Below are 21,075 nucleotides of genomic sequence, written 5' to 3' on the forward strand. Positions count from 1 at the left end.
GATGCCTGGTTATTCTTTAAAAGTACTTTCCTCACCATTTTAAATAAGCATGCCCCATTCAAAAAATGTAGAACCAGGAATAAATATAGCTCTTGGTTCACTCCAGACCTGACTGCCCTTGATCAGCACAACAACATCCTGTGGCATTAGCATTAGCATCGAATAGCCCCCGCAATATGCAACTTTTCAGGGAAGTTAGGAACCAATATACACAGGCAGTTAGGAAAGCAAAGGCTATTCAAACAGAAATTTACATTCTGTAGCACAAACTACAAAAAGTTCTGGGACACTGTAAAGTCCATGGAGAATAAGAGCACCTCCTCCCAGCTGCCCACTGCATTGAGGCTAGGAAACACTGTCACCACGATAAATCCATGATAATTGAGAATGTCAAAAAGCATTTTTCTACGGCTGGCCATGCTTTCCACCTGGCTACCCCTACCCCGGTCAACAGCCCTGCACCCCCCACAACAACTTGCCCAAGCCTCCCCCATTTCTCCTTCACACAAATCCAGATAGTTGATGTTCTGAAAGAGTTGCAAAATCTGGACCCCTACAAATCAGCCGGGCTAGAGAATCTGGACCCTCTCTTTCTAAAATTATCCACCGAAATTGTTGCAACCCCTATTACTAGCCTGTTCAACCTCTCTTTCATATCGTCTGAGATCCCCAAAGATTGGAAAGCCGCCGCGGTCATCCCCCTCTTCAAAGGGGGAGATACTCTAGACCCAAACTGTTACAGACCTATATCTATCCTACCCTGCTTTTCTAAGGTCTTCAAAAGCCAAGTTAACAAACAGATCACTGACCATTTCGAATCCCACCGACCTTCTCTGCTTCGCAATCTGATTTCCGAGCTGGTCATGGGTGAACCTCAGCCACGCTCAAGGTCCTAAACAATATCATAACCGCCATCGATAAGAGACAATACTGTGCAGCTGTATTCATCAACCTGGCCAAGGCTTTCGACTCTGTCAATCACCACATTCTTATCGGCAGACTCAACAGCCTTGGTTTCTTAAATGACTGCCTCGCCTGGTTCACCAACTACTTCTCGGATAGAGTTCAGTGTGTCAAATCGGAGGGCCTGTTGTCCGGACCTCTGGCAGTCTCTATGGGGGTGCCACGGGGTTCAATTCTCAGGCCGACTCTTTTCTCTGTATATGTCAATGATGTCTCTCTTGCTGATGGTGATTCTCTGATCCACCTCTACGCAGACGACACCATTCTGTATACCTCTGGCCCTTCTTTGGACACTGTGTTAACTAACCTCCAGACGAGCTTCAATGCCATACAACTCTCCTTCCGTGGCCTCCAACTGCTCTTAAATGCAAGTAAAACTAAATGCATGCTCTTCAACCGATCGCTGCCCACACATACCCTCCCGTCCAGTGATGCTGGACGGTTCTGACTTAAAATATGTGGACAACTACAAATACCTAGGTGTCTGGTTAGACTGTAAACTCTCCTTCCAGACTCACATTAAGCATCTCCAATCCAAAATTAAATCTAGAATTTGCTTCCTATTTTGCAACAAAGCATCCTTCACTCATGCTGCCAAACATACCCTCATAAAACTGACTATCCTACCGATCCTTGACTTCGGCGATGTCATTTACAAAATAGCCTCCAACACTCTACTCAGCAAATTGGATGCAGTCTAGCACAGTGCCATCCGTTTTGTCACCAAAGCCCCATATACTACCCACCACTGCGACCTGTATGCTCTCGTTGGCTGGCTCTCAAATCAAATCAAATCAAGTTTATTTTATATAGCCCTTCGTACATCAGCTAATATCTCGAAGTGCTGTACAGAAACCCAGCCTAAAACCCCAAACAGCAAGCAATGCAGGTGTAGAAGCTCGCTTCATATTCGTCGCCAAACCCACTGGCTCCAGGTCATCTATAAGTATTTGCTAGGTAAAGCCCCGCCTAATCTCAGCTCACTGGTCACCATAGCAGCACCCACCCATATCACACGCTCCAGCAGGTATATTTCACTGGTCACCCCCAAAGCCAATTCCTCCTAAGAGGACTACAATGGAAATAAGTCCCAGACTTTATTCTGTGTTATCCTCGATGATTTTATTAATGTGCATGTATGGCTTTTAAGTTTTATGTGTGCTTGTTTTTTTTAAATGGTCGAATTAATAAACTAAACTAAAATCCTTTGGCCGCCTTTCCTTCCAGTTCTCTGCTGCCAATGACTGGAACGAACTGCAAAAATCACTGAAGCTGGAGACTCATGTCTCCCTCACTAACTTTAAGCACCAGCTGTCAGAGCAGCTCACAGATCACTGCACCTGTACATAGCCCATCTGTAAATAGCCCATCCAACTACCTCATCCCCATACTGTTATTTATTTTGCTCCTTTGCACCCCAGTATCTCTACTTGCACACTCATCTTCTGCACATGTATCACTCCAGTGTTTAATTGCTATATTGTAATTATTTCGCCACTCTGGCCTATTTATTGCCTTACCTCTCTTATCCTACCTAATTTGCACACACTGTATATATACTTTTTCTATTGTATCATTGACTGTATGTTTGTTTATTCCATGTGTAACTCTGTGTTGTTGTTTGTGTTGCACTGCTTTGCTTTATCTTGGCCAGGTCGCAGTTGTAAATGAGAACTTGTTCTCAACTAGCCTACCTGGTTAAATAAAGGTTGGAACCAACAGGACAACGAACAGCTTCTACCCCACAAGCCATAAGACTGCTAAATAGTCACCCAAATAGCTTTGACATTGACCCTTTTTGCACTAACTCTTTGGACTCATCACATATGCTGCTCTACTGTTTATTACATTATCTATCCTGTTGCCTCATCACTTTATCCCTACCATATGTACATATCTACCTCAATTACCTCGTATCCCTATAAATCGACTTGGTACTGGTACCCTGCGTATATAGCCTAGTTATCATTACTCAATGTGTATTTATTCCTCCTGTTATTATTTGTCTATTATTTCTCTTTTTTCTCTCTCTCTGCATTGTTAGGAATGACCGTAAGCATTTCACTGTTAGTCTACACCTGCTCTTTACAAAGCATGTTACCAATACAATTTGATTTGATTGAATGCGTACAATATGTTACGAATTTGCAATACATATGATGTGTTATGAATTCCAATTTGTTGTGGCTAACATTAGCTAGGTGGCTAGGTTGCTAATGCTAAAAGAGTTAGGTCGCTTACACTAGCTGGGTTAGGGTTTAAAGTTAGGCTAAAGGTTCGTTTAAATAACCTACTGTTTTATCGAACGTAACTAAACGGGTCAAATAATGTAACCTAACATGTCACATACTAAATGGAGTGTCACGGATTTTAGTAACATATAATTCGTCTTGCATACTGGACATTTCGACCTACATGTCTCGGTAAACGTCTCTTGTCTGTTTAACTTTTCCTACCGTTCGTGCGATTCGAGAATAGCCTACTTGCAGTCAAATATGACTGCACTGGAAGGGCACTCCACTGGATGCGCGATGGTACGGTGAGGCTCCCCGCCTAATCTATAGTCTTTAGGCAGAGGGATGCATCGGTTTAACCCTTTGCTCTGCTCTCCAGAGTTGCACATATTTGTAAATAGCCTTTAAGTAATATTTAGTAAATAAGTTGAGGAAATGTGTAAAGGGGCTACAGCTATTTTGGAGAGTTGTATTGGACAATAAGTGTAAGGATATTTCTTCTTCGTTTGCTTCAACTTCGATGGCTTGAGTATTTGCACACATGCATGTTGACAAGCAAGACTGTATGGTAGCCTATGGCCGGTCTACCGCTCTCACATCACACCGAGTAAGGGAGCATCGGTTGGATTCGCAGCGCTGGACATCGACCTATAGCGCCGTGATTCGGATTACGTTTGAGTGCCCAGAGAAATAACTTTATATATTGGGATTGCTTGGTCACTTGCGTTCCTTGTCTGTCATATGCCACCGACAACGGAAATTAAAGAGCAAAATGAATATGGCATAAAGTATTTCTGGAGACGCCAGTCACAGATATCGCCGCAGACTTGGATAGGGTGGATGAGAATTTCCCAAACGGTCAAATCTTATGCATACCGTGCTTGTTTACTCGCTACGCTGTCTAGTGTCTTCGAGAAGAGCGCAGGAGGAATGCTGGTCCAAGATCTAATACCATTTACTTTAAGTTTTTGGCCTCTTCTCTTCGGTCATTGCATTATCTCGTTGGTTTTACTCTCATGCCAGGTAGGTATGGTGTTCGTGCGCGCCTACACGCTCTTGTAATTTTACGCATGGCGAGTTATTACACATCTAAGTGGAGCTGTATTGTGTTTTTGATAATACTGGCTATTGATCCTGGTTGAGTGAACTGCTCGTCACCTTTTTTTTAACGTAATATCAAATATATACGTTTTTAAACACACAATGCCATGTTTATTGAGGTGCCTGGTTCCTTTCTGCACCCTCACACTATTGCATCAACTATAATACGTTTTTAGTGGTAAGCAGCTGTAATTCCCAGTCAATTGTTGCAATGTTTTCATGTGAAGTAGGCTATTTATTGGTGATTGGAACGCACACACACACAGGCTGAACACGGTAGACTCCTGGAAAGTAGCACAGAGGGAGTTATAGATTCCCATCTGGAATGTTATGTTGAGGATGAGTATTCTAACCCCTGGCCCGTGATACTGCCTACAGAGAGCAGTGAGCCGCTATGCAGGCGCGGGATGTTGCCAGGGTTCATGTGTAATATGATTTGTTCGAGTTTCCAAGTCCACCCACACACACTCCTCAGGGGCAGCCTGCTGCCCACTCTGTTGGTGGGTGGTTTCTCTGAGGGAGAGGGTTGCAGCCGTAGACATGATACCATCCTTTATGTCTATGAATGCAGCTTCTGGGGAAGCAATATAGTAGATGGATAGGATCTTGGGTACTATTGTTTCCAAACCACAAACCATGATGATCTAGTTTGCTGATGCCCAAGCACTGATGGTCCAGGTCATTATATACACTGATACAAGTACTCAGTGCATATTGCAGCAGGTAGGCTATGCTACAGTATATTAACATTCTAAGCTCTCATCTCGCGCTCCTTTTTTACTGATAAAAAAGCTGACTTATTCTGAAATATGCCTTTTGGGGGTGGATAACGAAAGTTAATTTTGAATGCATAATGAATAGTCAAACTATTTCTCTCTCTTCTTGCTCGCTCTGTCTCTCTGTCTCTCTCTCTGTCTGTCTCTCTCTCTCTCTCTGTCTGTCTGTCTGTCTGTCTGTCTGTCTGTCTGTCTGTCTGTCTGTCTGTCTGTCTGTCTGTCTGTCTGTCTGTCTGTCTGTCTGTCTGTCTGTCTGTCTGTCTGTCTCTGTCTGTCTGTCTGTCTCTCTCTGTCTGTCTCTCTCTGTCTGTCTCTGTCCATAAGGGTGAACTCCAGAGGTCATGCTCGCAGACTGTAACTGAGAAAGTGAGCGAACACTGCCAGCTGGCATGCCAGTGTAGAAGCTACCCTCCCCTTCCTCCCCCGCCTCCTCCCCCACCTCCCCCACGGCTACAGTTGGCCACAGGTAAGGCTCAACACACCTGCTCACACCACATCAACCAGCCTCTGCTGTCTCACTCTCCTGTCTCACTGTCACCTGTTTCACTCACAACTGTCTCACTGCCAGTGCCTGTATCTACCTAAACCGTTTCACTTTAAATGTCTTGCTAGCACGTTGCAGTACAGTGCATCTATAGTACAGCATCTATAGTGGAATAAAGTATATCTCCTCTCAGAAAAGAGCCAGGGGCTTAGGGGGAGAATAATTTAAAACCAGGTAGTGGAAGAGTGTGTTGTGTGTTGATGTAGAAAGGCTTTTATGAGAAGACTACAAGTGTGTGATAGAGCCGGCAGAATGTTGACAGCTGAACAAAGGGCTAATTTATGCTTGGCTTGACCTTGGGGAGTTCCTAGTTTTATGTGAAATCTCTGCCTGCTGGGCTGCCAGGCTCAGTGGTTGGTTTTCCCCTGGAGGGACCCCCTGATTTAAAAAGCAGATGATTTCATTCAATTAGGGGTTTGATACAGATAAGGGGACTAATGAACTATCCCGGCAGTCCCGTCTGTGTTTTAAAGTCGAGCCGGGGGCACTGGGTGTGCGTGCGTGTGTGTGTCTGTTGTCACGCAGTTTTCTTTCCTTACTGGTCTCCATGTCTCCTTCAACATACTTCAGTGCTTAATTAATGATGAGATATGTATCCAATCTGAAACTGTGACATTCCTGTCATTGACAAAGTAGTTGTATCAACTATATGAATCAGTGTATGACATTGCGATGGTGGAAAGGAGGATAGTTTGTTAATATGACAGTTGATATGATTTGTATGTTGTCATGAATACTGTAATGAGAAGCTATGAAATATGGGACAGGCATTGCTGGTGCAGTCATCCCAGGTCACAACTGAGACTGTTAAAAATCAGTCAGCCAGAAGACTTCATGCTGAGAGTAAGGAGGAGCACTCTTTCATCAGATGCTCGACAGACAGCAGTGGAACGGGTTCAATCAATCAGCTTAAATTATTTCCTCTGTTTGGTCAACTCAGATTTGGTCAACTCAACTCAGCCTCTTTTCATTCTGCATCACCACGTGAGGCATCTATGAATATATAGATAGGGCTTTAATTGACCACTGTGTCTCTAACTTACCTGACCTATCTGCCACCTGTTGATTTATGAGTCCACAATGTCCATCATGACCGCAGGACTCTTCCACTGGGTGTTTTCTGCAAACTTGGTCTACAGTCTAGTATTGGTTGTGTATCTTCTCACCATATTGTAATTCCCTTTTTCTGAATCTAGAGAGTTATCTACGGTCTGTATGTATGTTATTCTATTTCTTTGGTTATAGACCTCTGTGTGTGTGACTGCTGTCAAGGCCTCTGCATGGAAGATTCTCAGAATCATTTTATGAGATTCTCTGACTGTACATTGCAGCATGTCGGTCTGTGTTTGTTATGTGGTTTGACAAGAAGAGAACCATTACAACTGCAAAGGAAAACCTCTTGGCCCCAGCAAAATAAGTATTCATTTTTAGAGTAAATTTTGAAAATAGCAGCTTTTTATAATAGCCTATGGTAGGTTTGGAAGTAGGCCCTTATTTATGTTGTTTATGTATTGGGAGGGAGGCAAAGCATGTATCATCTGGCCTTAATGAGAGTTTTCTGAATAAATGAAAGGCGTACTCCTTTTCTAAATGATTTAACTGTAATCATTGCTGCTATAAAATCTGTTTGTTTTGGTATGTGCCAGATGCATAAGGGAGCTGATTGGAGTTTTCAGAGGTTCCAAAATAATACATGAATATGCATGAAGTATGCATGAAAGTGGGACAATGAGAGAGACTGTATCTACAAAAAGTTTCAAATAAGGGAAATTGGCAGTGTTGAGTAAGACTCTGTGCTCTAAAAATGGCTCAGAAGACCTTTCAAAGGAGAGAGGTTTATCACAAGGAAGTAGATCCTTACCCCTGACTGAATTAAATCCGTTGACAAAACGTAGGATTAAAACCGAAGTTGGGCAAAGAGGAGATTTTACCTTCATAGTGACTCATGACGTGGTGTACTGGGGAGAAACGTGCCTTGTCATTTGCTCTGGATAAATATGCAGTGTTGGAATATTCCACAGCATTACTAAGGGTTATGTGTTACCATGGAGTCAATACCTCCCTCTCATTCACAACATAACTATACTCCAAATACATGGGTATGTGATTATTGCATTTCTCTCTGTTACTGGATGGTAAACCTAGATCAGGGATGGGCAACTTTGATGGAGGTGGGGGCCACAAAAAATCTGAACTCATCATGAGCGGCCGCAGTGGCTTGCGGGCCTACGTACCCACATCCATACCCACACATGCAGTCAAAGCCAGCCCTGACCTTTTGGGGGCCCTAAGTGAAATTGTGTGAACAAAACATTTTAGTGGCCGCCCTTTTTTATTTATTTTTTTATTTTTTATTTCACCTTTATTTAACCAGGTAGGCTAGTTGAGAACAAGTTCTCATTTGCAACTGCGACCTGGCCAAGATAAAGCATAGCAGTGTGAACAGACAACACAGAGTTACACATGGAGTACAGCAGAGAGAGAAAATATATGTTTTAGAGTTAATTTCCTGCAATCCTAAACATTTTGCCATAAAGTGGGGAGAAATGTTTGCAGTTCTTAATATGATATCTGTATGAGAGTGACTAACAAAATCCATGGGGGCCCCTCGGTCAGTAATTTGACCATGATTACTACAATTTTAGATAGCTGGCTAAACTAACTTACCAATATAAGAAATGTTAGCTGACATGGGTTAATTGAGTGACTGTCGGTGACTGACATAACAAGAGAGAAACTGCTGATACACTACCAAATATCGAAATTGCACCTTTTGTATTCTAACTCTCAACAGTAAGTTGAGACTGACTGAGTTCCTACAAATGTAAATCAAGTTGCCCATCCCTGATCTAGATTATTATACCCAGAATACAGCCACATTCATACTTAGATATAATCAAATATATCCCCTCTCTGACAGAATGAGACATGCTTATTGCTGGGAACCTCCCTCCTGTCAAAATGAGCAGTATTGTTAGTGCCACATAGTTCAAATCGGTCTCCATGGAGAGAGAGAGAACACTCTTGATACTGTAAGTTGCTAAGCTGCACTGAGTGTAATACAATGTCCCTGGCATGGCTCCTTGTACATGTTTCTACCCTCAGTCAGACATAATGTGACCAGAACATAGTGCTCCTGCAGGTGAAATCCGTTTGGACACGGAGTGCTTTTGTAATAAAGACTGACTGCATTTTAAATGATTCATGGAGCAGGGTTAGATATCTCTGAACATTGAACCTTAGAACAGGTGAGCACCACCCTGCTACCCAGATTTAGGAAGCAAATCAGATCCAGAGCTTTATGGTGTAATGGTGTGGTGTAATAATGGTGTAATAACTGAATGCATTCAACTGAAATGCGTCTTCCGCACTTAATGATATAGTAATACAAGGTTTCTGAGAATCAATACATTTTTATTCAGCAAGTTGATTTACAACATGGACGGTGGTTGAGCTGCATTAATGATGAGCTTTCATCATGCTATCGTAAGCTATAATGGCTGTCTATGAAGCAGTTATGATGTAATACATAGAACAAACACAGTATCTAGGCTAAAGCAGTTTGCATGATAACCTAATCTCGATAAGCGGCCAAGTGCTGATGCTGTTAGAATGCTAATGATGTTTGAAAAATGAAACTACTGTGTCTTTTTCTCCCTTTGTCCATCCCCCTCTCTCTTTACCCCCTGTCCTCCCCCTCTCTCTTTACCCCCTGTCCCCCCCTCTCTCTTTACCCCCTGTCCTCCCCCTCTCTCTTTACCCCCTGTCCCCCCCTCTCTCTTTACCCCCTGTCCTCCCCCTCTCTCTTTACCCCCTGTCCTCCCCCTCTCTCTTTACCCCCTGTCCTCCCCCTCTCTCTTTACCCCCTGTCCTCCCCCTCTCTCTTTACCCCCTGTCCATCCCCCTCTCTCTTTACCCCCTGTCCATCCCCCTCTCTCTTTACCCCCTGTCCATCCCCCTCTCTCTTTACCCCCTGTCCATCCCCCTCTCTCTTTACCCCCTGTCCTCCCCCTCTCTCTTTACCCCCTGTCCTCCCCCTCTCTCTTTACCCCCTGTCCTCCCCCTCTCTCTTTACCCCCTGTCCTCCCCCCTCTCTTTACCCCCTGTCCTCCCCCTCTCTCTTTACCCCCTGTCCTCCCCCTCTCTCTTTACCCCCTGCCCCCCCCTCTCTTTACCCCCTGTCCTCCCCCTCTCTCTTTACCCCCTGTCCTCCCCCTCTCTCTTTACCCCCTGTCCATCCCCCTCTCTTTACCCCCTGTCCATCCCCCTCTCTCTTTACCCCCTGTCCTCCCCCTCTCTCTTTACCCCCTGTCCCCCCCCTCTCTCTTTACCCCCTGTCCCCCCCCTCTCTCTTTACCCCCTGTCCTCCCCCCTCTCTTTACCCCCTGCCCCCCCCCCTCTCTTTACCCCCTGCCCCCCCCCTCTCTTTACCCCCTGTCCTCCCCCTCTCTCTTTACCCCCTGTCCTCCCCCTCTCTCTTTACCCCCTGTCCTCCCCCTCTCTCTTTACCCCCTGTCCTCCCCCCTCTCTTTACCCCCTGCCCCCCCCCTCTCTTTACCCTCTGTCCTCCCCCCCTCTCTTTACCCCCTGTCCTCCCCCTCTCTCTTTACCCCCTGTCCTCCCCCTCTTCTCTTCCCTCCCAGTAGTTGAGTCCCCTCTGCCCCTGTTGAGGCCGTGGTGGATGGAGATCATAGTGCTTGGGACAGTGGGCTGTGCCTCAGCTGTTTTCCTCCTTTCAGCCATGATCATCTGCTACAAGGCCATAAAGAGGTATGTTGGTTAGCTGTCAACGCGATTGGCATGGAAGAGACTGTAGTGACATTCTTATAGCCTACATCCATTCAGAATACACAAAAAAGTATGTTGGGTCAAAGGGAGTTCAAAGGTCAGGGAAATGGAATAGGTCATTACACTGTAATTTACACTGTAAGAGTCATTACACTGTCACTCATCAATACTGTACTGTTTGTCATACATAATGTTACACAATGCAGCTATCACCATGAAGGAAGTCAGATTGAAATGTATATTTATAATTTTACAGGGAATAACCAAATGATCATCATTCAGCATTTTTTTAAATTTTATTTATTTTTTATTTCACCTTTATTTAACCAGGTAGGCTAGTTGAGAACAAGTTCTCATTTACAACTGCGACCTGGCCAAGATAAAGCAAAGCAGTGCAACACAAACAACAACACAGTAAATAGGCCATAGTGGCAAGAAAATTACAATATAGCAATTAAACACTAGAGTGATACATGTGCAGAAGATGAGTGTGCAAGTAGAGATACTGGGGTGCAAAGGAGCAAAATAAATAACAGTATGGGGATGAGGTAGTTGGATGGGCTATTTACAGATGGGCTATGTACAGGTGCAGTGATCTGTGAGCTGCTCTGACAGCTGGTGCTTAAAGTTAGTGAGGGAGATATGAGTCTCTAGCTTCAGTGATTTTTGCAGTTTGTTCCAGTCATTGGCAGCAGAGAACTGGAAGAAAAGGCGGCCAAAGGAGGAATTGGCTTTGGGGGTGACCAGTGAAATATACCTGCTGGAGCGCTTGCTATGGGTGGGTGCTGCTATGGTGACCAGTGAGCTGAGATAAGGCGGGACTTTACCTAGCAAATACTTATAGCAGCTCAACTGCACAGTATTGTCTCTTATCGATGGCGGTTATGATATCGTTTACGACCTTGATCGTGGCTGAGGTGCACCCATGACCAGCTCGGAAACCAGATTGCATAGCGGAGAAGGTCGGTGGGATTCGAAATGGTCAGTGATCTGTTTGTTAACTTGACGTTAAGCATTAAGGAGATGGATTGTGGGTAAGGCCCTGCGATAGACTAGCGTCCTGTCTAGGGGATGTACTTGTACATCAAGTTGCCTCACGCTACAGAAACAGGAGATAGGCTCCTGCTCCTATGAGCCGTTCCGGCGTGTTCTATTTCTCGGAGTGGGCGGATTTTTCAATTGTGTAATTGTACAGAGCTTTTTAGACTACCAGCTGAATGTTTGTGAAAGTAAAGGCAAGATGGGTTACCGGAGAAAGCCCATGACCCCTGTCCCTCTCGCCATAGAGAAGATGTGTACTGTTTCGATTGGTTCATCAAAGGAAAGGCCATGTGGGGTTTTAGCCTGCAGCACAACCAAGACCCAATTCCCTGTCTGACATTCAGGCAGCACAGTGTGTCACACAGGCACCCAGACACACGCGTTCAGACACTTAAAAACACACATATACTGAGCAAGGTGCTGGACACAGTCACGCATGATAAACACACAAACACATGCTAACAGACAGTGTTACTAAAGAAGATATGAATGTGCGCAAAGAAATGCATACAGACACAGCTGTAGATACGTTTCTGCACATTGTTTGAAGACATCAAATTGTTAATCATAAAACTGTGTAAAGAGTGGATGCTACATATGTCTTTCCTCAGGATTATATTTCTACTTTTCTCAAACGACAAACAGGCAAAGTCAGGCAGTGGAACTAATGGGCGGTTGGCTCAGGAATTCATTATGGCAATTCTCCAGCCCCCTCTGTCGCCAAGGGGCACCTTTTTTAATGCAGCGATGGCAGGAAAGTGTTGTTGCAATATGGGCCGCTGTAGCCTCAAACCCAAGTCATTATTTATGAATTAATTTGCGCAGTCATTCAGTCGCAGGCCACATCTTTTATACATGCAAGCAGGTCGTGTCCTGAAGCTCTGATGGAAGTGGGCTCTGTGACTGCAGAATATGTGAAACACCAAGCCTCCATCCCCTCTGACTGAGTGAGGAGGGAAAAACTCTCTAAGGTCCAGTCTGATTGCCCACATTGAATACTCATTAGTCCTGAGCCAATGAAAAAGCAGTCTGAGGAAACTGAGGAAATTAAAAATAGAAAATATTGATTTGAAAATTGTCACTGGTGCTATAATCATGCATCCTCTCTGGCTGAGTGTGAGAGAGAAACAGACAGATAGAGGAAAGATACAGGAACAGATACGGATGTTGTCTACCAAAGCTGTGAAACCGCAGTAATTGGATGTCTTTGTCAATAACAATGTGATAGTGGGTTTGTCAGTGAGAAAAACAGAGCCTGTTATATATAGCCCTTCCGGCCCCTCAGTGGTCAGGGCTTTCCCAAGGCCCCAGCAGCACAGACTCTAGAGGAGCTATCTCTGTAAGCCCCGGCCGTCCCTTAGCTCGGGCTGCAGACATTCGGCCTTTTGTTTTTTTGTCTCATAATCTTATTCCGCCAGTCATCTGCCAGAGTGAATGAGGTTGGACGAAACCCATTCCATTCAATTGAATTAGGTTTGTAGCGTCAGGGGAGCTGCTGTTAGTGAGCATAGAGAGGAAGATTCAGCCACGCTGTGTGACAGTGCGGTGCTATCCAAACCGCCGACATGATGCTGCAGTCCATGTTGTCAGCAATGCAGGAAGTCTAAACACCACAACAAGATAACATACTAATGAATCTGTTCCGGGTTTTCTCAACTACTTGCTCCTCGGGGATTTCTGTCCAACAAGGAGGATAAATCAGGACAGTTTGTGTTCAGGGTAAATCCACCATAACCATTCAGTTAGGGAAAGATTTAATGAGGAAGCTGTATCTGTAATAAATATATTACATAGTATGTTATCTATTATGGTTTTATGATATTTAATTACCACAACCACTTTCAAAACAGTGAAAAGTGAAAACCACTATGTGAGGGGTCTATGAACAGTAGATTGTTCCTCTAATATCCTGATGGGATGAGAATAACTGTAAACAGCTCAACACATGTCCCAACCTCAACATTATCCCTTCCCCAAACTTCAAACTGATGTGTGCTGCGATTGCACAGCTTTGATATGAAATATGAATCTGACCTGTGAAGTGTTGTGTAGCCACCTGCCACGTGTCAACAGCATGACATCTATTATTGAAGGCCTGGGGAGAGGTTGCTGTGAGGCCCAAACACCCTGCCCTCTATGGTGGCCTGCTAGAAAAACATTGATCATTGACTAGAGACTAGGTCAGTGCCTTTTGAGAATGTTAAAACACCTCTTTAGTGGTCTGTGGAGACTGCAGTGGCGAAGTCTGGTGTATCCCATCTCCCCTAGCTACCTCCAATCACGAACACATGCATGCACGCACACACATACACCCCAGCAGTAGCAAATCATGTCCCAGCAGGATGCATTGGTACACTTGGACCCAGGAGTTTCCTCTCCCAAGCAGGTTGTCCCAGAGGGAGAACACAGCGTCTGTTTATCACCAGGGCTGGCTTCTGTCTAGCCATCACCACCACCACCGTCCGGCACTACAGGACACATTTACAGAAAGCACAGGAAGTGCACTGAGTCACTATCACTGTCTCGTGTGATGGGTAACCTTGCCTGAGATTTAGGAAGCCAACGGTCACCCCCAGACAGGAAGCTAGTAAGGAAGCTACTGAGTACTCATTAGTGACTATTCAGTTATACTAATGAGTGACTCCAAGTTAAGTGTTTCTAAGTTAGTACTGGAAAGAGGGAATGGGTTCAGAGACATTAACACAGAACATTAACCATGGAGATTAAACATGCTCTTTTTACAAGAAGACATAGCATTTGTTGTTGATGATTTGTTTAGTTTATTTGCACCAACAGAACTAAGTGATAAACAACAATACATCTTTTTTCTCTTTTAAAAAAAAAAATACGGTGTGCAGGTGCGGTTGGAAGCCCAAGGGCTTATATATAAAAACCATACCACAAAAAAACAATATACAATATATAAATGCAAAAATGAAAAAGGTTTGTTGTGGACATAGCATTTGTGGATTAAACTGAGAATGACTGTCTGCCAGGTAAGACTAGCCAGCTGTGGCTTTAAGAAGAGAGGGAAGGAGACACTGACCTGAGATGTAGCTTAAGGGTCCCCTGTGCCACTGAAGGCTGTGTACAGTATTGAGTGGGACAATGACTGTACTGACTGTATTCAGATCTGTCTCTGGGTTATATAAGCCTGGACAGAGGGGAGCAGCTGAAGGGGTCGGCATAGAAGACACAGTACACTGGACAAATATAATAACCACAAAAGCACTGAGGGATGCATGAAAAGGTCTTGTGTTGAAGGATACTGCTTTTCACAGACCAATTACAGTGGAGGATCATGTGCTTCGGCTTGTTTTTATCCAGAATATGGCTCACCACCATCAATGGAGAGTGTATCTAAATCACAGAAAAGGTAGCATTACAGCATAACCAGAGTTAGAGAATCTCACATAGAGTATTACTGTATTAGGGTGGGTTTGAATTGAAACCCGAGCAGTATTTCTTCTGTGTCCAATGTATACATAACAAGCTCTTCTGAGGTAAAACAACATATAATCCACCATCAATGGAGAGTGTGTCTAAATGCCACATCCAACTCTTCTGTTTGATTTGTATCTCGTCTTTACTTTCATGGCTCTGAGAGTAATGTGACCTTTTAATGTTCAGCTTATTAGAGAGCATGGCTGACCAGTGCTTCCAAACACAATAGCCTATGGAATCCAACCTCTCCGTAGGTGACCAGACACAGGCTTTAGTAGAATGATTTATGTTTTTCCTGAAATTGACTAAAGCCCCTTTACTGTCCTGACATAAATTGTGTCTGTTTGCAGGAAACCACTAAGGAAAGAGGAGAACGGGACAAGTCGTGGGGAGTATGCCATGAGTGTACGTAACAAGAAGGCCATGGGCCCAAACAACACTGTGGTGTAGACTGTCCACTGACAGAAAGAGGAAGTGACATCACCATCACCCCCACTATCCACCCTATCCTACCTAAAACTCCTATTACCTAGAACGCAACAGGGGGTTGACCTGTTAAAAATGCATAAACACCTTTCCTTCTCTCCTAGCATGTTGCCTGAATGAAAGACAACATCCAGATAAAGGAGAGTAGCGAGAACCAGAGAGAGAGAAAAACTAAACATGGAAGTGGATTCAGAGAATGAGTAAAAAAGTGAATTGAGAAGTTCTACACCAGACTGAACAGCAGATTGTCGACATGAAGTGTCATTGACAGGGGAATGGTTGACTGCTAATCTGTCAATCTACACAGCTCCACACTTCTTACAGACAACTTCAATGTAGGAACAGACACTGAAGCACTGCGATGGGATAGGAGGTTGCGGAGGACCAGATCAAGAACAAAATGTGCACGCAGTTTTTATGGAAAATGCAAAAAAGAATTCTGCGGTCGGGCTGTCTCATCTATTCTCATCTGACCATTTTTCTTTTTAATTTATTAAAGCAGAATTTGTGTTATACTGGCACAGTTGCAGGTTCTTGCTGTGGTTTGAGATGTATAGTGCTCATCTGACTATGCAATTAAAACATACATTTACAGGTCATACCAAGTGGGAAGTAAAACAACAAGATCAAGTCAGTTCCTATGTTCCATACCAACAACACAACTGAGAACAGCCTGAGGACAAACTTGATCTACTTATCTAATTTGTTCATTTATTTATTTACTGTATTTATTCATTCATTTGTCTGCGTATGTATGTCATTATTGTTTAATTCAGTCAGTTTAATGATTTGAAATGTTTTCTTTTCATATGAATTATTTAGTAATCATATCATTCATTTTAATGGTCTGACGCTTCAAGCCCACTTTTAATTTGCTACAGACACTGATGCAGAAAACACATCTGCAAAGAGTTTTGGCTATCAATTGTTCATCTCTTGCTGTTTGATATGCCTTTCTGTGTTCCCCTGTGACTTCCGCGAATATGATGGGGATTTCTGTGATGCGAGATTGTGAATGTGTGTTTTCTGACCATGCTTTTAGCAGCTTATTCTACCCCTCAATTCTTTATCACAAGACTAACATGGTATTACATTTTGTGTTGTCACATCTCACTGGTTAGACAGTCAGGGGGAGGTAGTGGGGGACAGTGGGAAGCCCTTTGCCGTGTTCTGATGTGATTTTTACAGTCTTAATTGTTCCACCTCCCAGCAAGGAGAGAACCCATCACTATAGAAACAGTGCACATGATCCCAGGACTGACATGCTGATTGGTGGAGGACGGGATTCCAAACATAGGCTAATCTGGATATCAAATTGCAGAGAGGATGGCCACAAAAGGAACATGTGACTCAGTGCACTCACACTCGCAGGCATCCCCAACATCCTTCTGCAATAAACAGTGCACAGTTGATTTAAAGCATCACTCAATTATTACGCTGCGTGTTGGCATAGCTGCAGTTAATTTGTATATTAGTGCGTGTTGTGTGCGTGAGAGAGAGCACAATACATGTATGGCTGGCAGTATCTCTGAAAATGTTCCATTACTGTTGAATTTTGTAAACACAGACCTTGCATTGTGAAATGCATAGGAATTAGCATATCTTACCTATAATGTACCCAGAAACTGAAGATACGTCGCTAATACTGTACATTGAGGGAAATAACCTTGGATGCATGAATGTAAATATTGATATTTAAAAATATCTGCCTTCTGGACTGTTAATTACATGTACAGTGTAACAGAAAATATGTTTATACATAGTAGAAATTAAACAATGTGCTACCAATTAGAATTAAATCAATGTTATCATGTTTATGGAGCAAGCCATTCATGTATATTTGGCAATGAAAGTTATTGCACAATTGATGCATTATATACCAAAAGGATACATAGAGTCCCATGTATACATCGATAATGTTCATTCAGTTGATTTAATTGCTGACTTTTTCAGTTGTAAATAAAAGTGAACAGAATGACAGGCCTATAGTCTTATCACATAAGCATCAAAAGGAGAGACAAAATTAGAACATGGTTTAATTGAATGGCGTACAGTACAACATTGATAAAGCCAGTGTGTGTTAATGATAAAGTTTTTTTTTTTGCCTGTACCCATGGTGCCTCTCCTCTCCGTGTCTCAGAGAGCTCTGTGCTGGTCTTCTTCTGGGCTCCCCCTGTGTACAGGACGTGTTCTCAGTCTGTCTCACACTGTTCATTTTTAATGAACAGCTATTATCAAACACGGCCATCTCCCTGGGGATCGGTCATGCAAACAGGATAACTTGTGGGCCACTGGGGTTCTTTTGATGTCAGGGTCTTGGCACGGCCCAATCTCTGTACACAGACTACATTATGTACATAGGACTGGTCAGCCACTTCTGCTCTGCTACCACTCTGGCCATTGTGACACATGGGTGAATAGAGCAGCTGACAAACCCAAATCACACAATCTGGGAATATGTACTCTCCTCATAAATGTTGTCAATAGATAATAGAATTGGGAAAAGCTATGGGCTCTGGTAGGTCATCAAGGAATCAATTAGTCCATATTCTTGAGAATTTTCCTCCTTTAAAAAAAGAAACCATTAGAAACATACCACTTCAGAGGGGGAGAAATCCAGCAGGGTCCAAGCTGAGCCATGTAGAGAGGGAGAGAGGAATGGGAATGAGAGACCATACACTAGTCTGCCTTCTCCTGCTTTAGATGTGCCACTTGATGATAATGCCATGGGACACTCTGGGCAATTTAAACATTCATGCATTGTCCAGCCAGGGCACTCTGAGTTGCTCTGTAATAAAAAAGATCTGACAGGCCTGAAGATGAAGGCCAGGGATCCTCTCTATCTCAACAAGCTCTGTGTGGCTCGCCCAGATAAAATACAATGTATTCCAACAGGGTAAATGGGAAAATAATCACCTTGTTATTTGTTTAGCAGCAAATTCGATCCATTCTTGACAGTAATATAGCTATTGTGGTCTTAGATCGTTTCTATCATTACAAGAGTTTAGGCTTCTTATGTGCTATTGACAGTTTATGACCAATCAGAGGACACTTGCACTATTGGTTATATATGAGTATATACTTAAGCAATAAGGCACGAGGGGGTGTGGTATATGGCCAATATACCAAGGCTAAGGGATGTTCTTAAGTACGACGAAACACGGAGTACCTGGATACAGCCCTTAGCTGTGGTTTATTGGCCATATACCACAAACCCCCGAGGTGCCTTATTGCTATTATAAACTGGTTACCAACTTAATTAGAGCAGTAAAAATACTTTTTTTGTCATACCAGTGGTATACAGTCTGATACCACGGCTGTTAGCCAATCAGCATTCAGGGCTCAAACCACCCAGTTTTTAATTGTTATTAGACATCCAGTGAGTGCTTCTGTGTGTCTCTTATTTGTGGCTGTTAGCTCAAGGCGGAACTGTTTGCTGTTGAGCAGTAAACAGGCTACCCTTTATATCAGGGAAAATCCATGCATGTCCATGCTGCTGTGTGTGTCTCAAAGCTGACCTTCGCAATCTAGGGCTGCTTGCTCTGGGGACACTCTCTGCCTGAGAGCCCTTGGTCAGCATTAATTACCCACTAGATCTCCAACTGCCTGCTCATCAGGTCAGTGCTCCCATACGGTCCTCCAGGAGGAGGCAGGCCGGCAGGCAGGGAGAGTGCTGGGTACCTGTGGGACATTGATTAGATAAGCAGCTGCTAATAAGAGAGGTTCTTTAAAAAAGAGCTGCAAGTTCAAACGATCATGACGGTGGCAACGGCTGGCAGATGCAGCCCCGGTGCAAGGGGATTTCACTTGATTAAACACACACACACACACAGGAACACTGTTGCAGAGAGGCTATTTGATGAGCCAAGCACAGAGATTGATGGAGTCACGTGTGTGTGTGTGTGTGTGTGTGTGTGTGTGTGTGTGTGTGTGTGTGTGTGTGTGTGTGTGTGTGTGTGTGTGTGTGTGTGTGTGTGTGTGTGTGTGTGTGTGTGTGTGTGTGTGTGTGTGTGTGTGTGTGTGTGTGTGTGTGTGTGTGTGTGTGTGTGTGTGTGTGTGTGTGTGTGTGTGTGTGTGTGTGTGTGTGTGTGTGTGTGTGTGTGTTTAATCAAGTGAAATCCCCTTGCACCGGGGCTGCATCTGCCAGCAGTTGCCACCGTCAGACAGCACTTAAAGCTGGTGACTCATTTGACACACGCCTCTCATAGGATCCCTTTACAAAGTGCAGGCGTAGAGAAGTTATGAAATATGATACATTCTACAGGACTCATCTAATTCTACCCTGCTTGTTTTCCTTTTGTGTCCGACAACCATGGCATTAAATAGCTTTTTAATTCAACTTGAAAATAAAGGGGAAACAATGTAGAGAAAAAAAGTGAGTGAGATCAAGCTTTGATTTAAATATACGGTATAGTCCAGCTTTCATGTGGCGTGGTATTACCTGACAAGTGCCCTTTCCATAATGTGATTAGATTCCACAACAATGCTTTATCATGACAAACCACATTAGACCAGAGGTAACTGTATTTGGTCCATGTCTGTGGGAAATGATGGCTAGGCTCTACAGGGGGCGGTCAACACGGACTAGCTTGTCTTGTTTACCTCCCCTGTTTGGTTTCATCCTGATCGAGTTACAACGCTGCTGCTGCTGTTGCTACTGCAACCCACATTGTGTCTGATCGATCTGGGCTCTGGTGGCGAGAGGCAACCTGTTGGAACTGAGCAGAGGAAGAGGTGAGACAGGAGCTCTAAAGTCTAATTGGATTTACTGATAAGATATATAGTATGATTGCTATTGGTTTCTTCTGAGCTAGGATATGGGTGGTTCCTATACAGTCTTTGGGTTTAACAGATCCTCTTGCAGTCATTTAGTTTTCCCATAAACCTTAGTGAAGATATACTGTAGTAGTTACTGTGCAGATGTGCAATCATATCACACTTTGTGCACTTTAACTGTCCTCTGTAGAAATGACAGAGACAAGATTTAGAAAATGTGTCTTGATTTTATTATTTTTATCAGGCTTGCAACCAAGCAACTGAACATAACGATATAGACCATGAGAATCACCAAGTGAACAAGTCTGAGCTTCAGCATTCCTCATCCAGACTATCATCTGCTGCTATATATTCTCTCCATCTGTTCTGACCTCTGATGCAGCACACAGCATGTTGGACACCTAACCTGCTATCTACAGAACTGTGATCCCCCTACATCTGCACACCTGCCCAACCTGTACTCACCTATCCTTTCATTGCACCAAAGAATAGTATAGATATACAAAGTTTAGAAGGTGCTGAAGATGATTACGTCGGAAGCAGTGTCTTAAGACGGCGAGAGTCAGTTTATGCAGGAGTCGACTTCCTGATGTTTATGGTCAGGCAGGCAGCAAACAGATGCATGCTGGTCCTGAGGAGGACTGGGTCTTGGAGGATCTCCCATAGTGAGAGGTGGGCAGGTCACATGGGGTAGAACTGTGAGGCAGCCTCGGATGACTGGATTTCCACCTGGGCCATCTTGAACTGTGTGCACTGCAGCCACTTGCGCAGGGCGAAGGGCAGGGCCCCAGCCGCCTGGCCCTGCACACACTGGTGGTTCACTCTGTTCTGGATGGCCTGCAGCCGCAGCTGTAGCCCTGCAGACAGGTGCTGCATGGGACAGGGTGAGAGTTTTTTGTTCTGAAGAAAATTTGAGCATCTA

The 21,075-nt window shown here is 43.9% G+C and overlaps 2 protein-coding genes across 10 annotated transcripts in view; one reads left to right on the forward strand and one right to left on the reverse strand.

Annotated features, from left to right (window-relative positions):
• Positions 1-3,177: 3,177 nt before the first annotated feature.
• On the forward strand, positions 3,178-17,360 carry LOC139530881 (proline-rich membrane anchor 1-like). Of its 3 annotated transcripts, XM_071327649.1 has the most exons (5): positions 3,178-4,220; positions 5,399-5,540; positions 10,262-10,388; positions 15,242-15,296; positions 15,482-17,360. In XM_071327649.1, the coding sequence occupies exons 1-5, from the start codon at positions 3,939-3,941 to the stop codon at positions 15,491-15,493; spliced, it is 618 nt and encodes a 205-aa protein (XP_071183750.1). In that variant the 5' UTR covers positions 3,178-3,938; the 3' UTR covers positions 15,494-17,360. The 3 variants fall into 3 exon arrangements, with proteins under 3 accessions (XP_071183750.1, XP_071183748.1, XP_071183749.1); XM_071327647.1 differs by having other exon boundaries at positions 3,182-4,220; positions 15,242-17,360; XM_071327648.1 differs by having other exon boundaries at positions 3,182-4,220; positions 10,265-10,388; positions 15,242-17,360.
• A 3,000-nt stretch (positions 17,361-20,360) lies between these two features.
• Positions 20,361-21,075, reverse strand: part of LOC139530882 (protein unc-79 homolog) — a 47,359-nt gene continuing 46,644 nt past the window's right edge. For all 7 annotated transcript variants that reach the window (XM_071327655.1, XM_071327654.1, XM_071327652.1 and 4 more), the window contains one exon: positions 20,361-21,023. In XM_071327655.1, the coding sequence (XP_071183756.1) occupies positions 20,835-21,023 (189 nt within the window). In that variant the 3' untranslated portion in view covers positions 20,361-20,834. The remainder of the gene's footprint in view (positions 21,024-21,075) is intronic.

The sequence above is a fragment of the Salvelinus alpinus genome, chromosome 9 (assembly GCF_045679555.1).
Source record: "Salvelinus alpinus chromosome 9, SLU_Salpinus.1, whole genome shotgun sequence".
Lineage (NCBI taxonomy): Eukaryota > Metazoa > Chordata > Actinopteri > Salmoniformes > Salmonidae > Salvelinus > Salvelinus alpinus.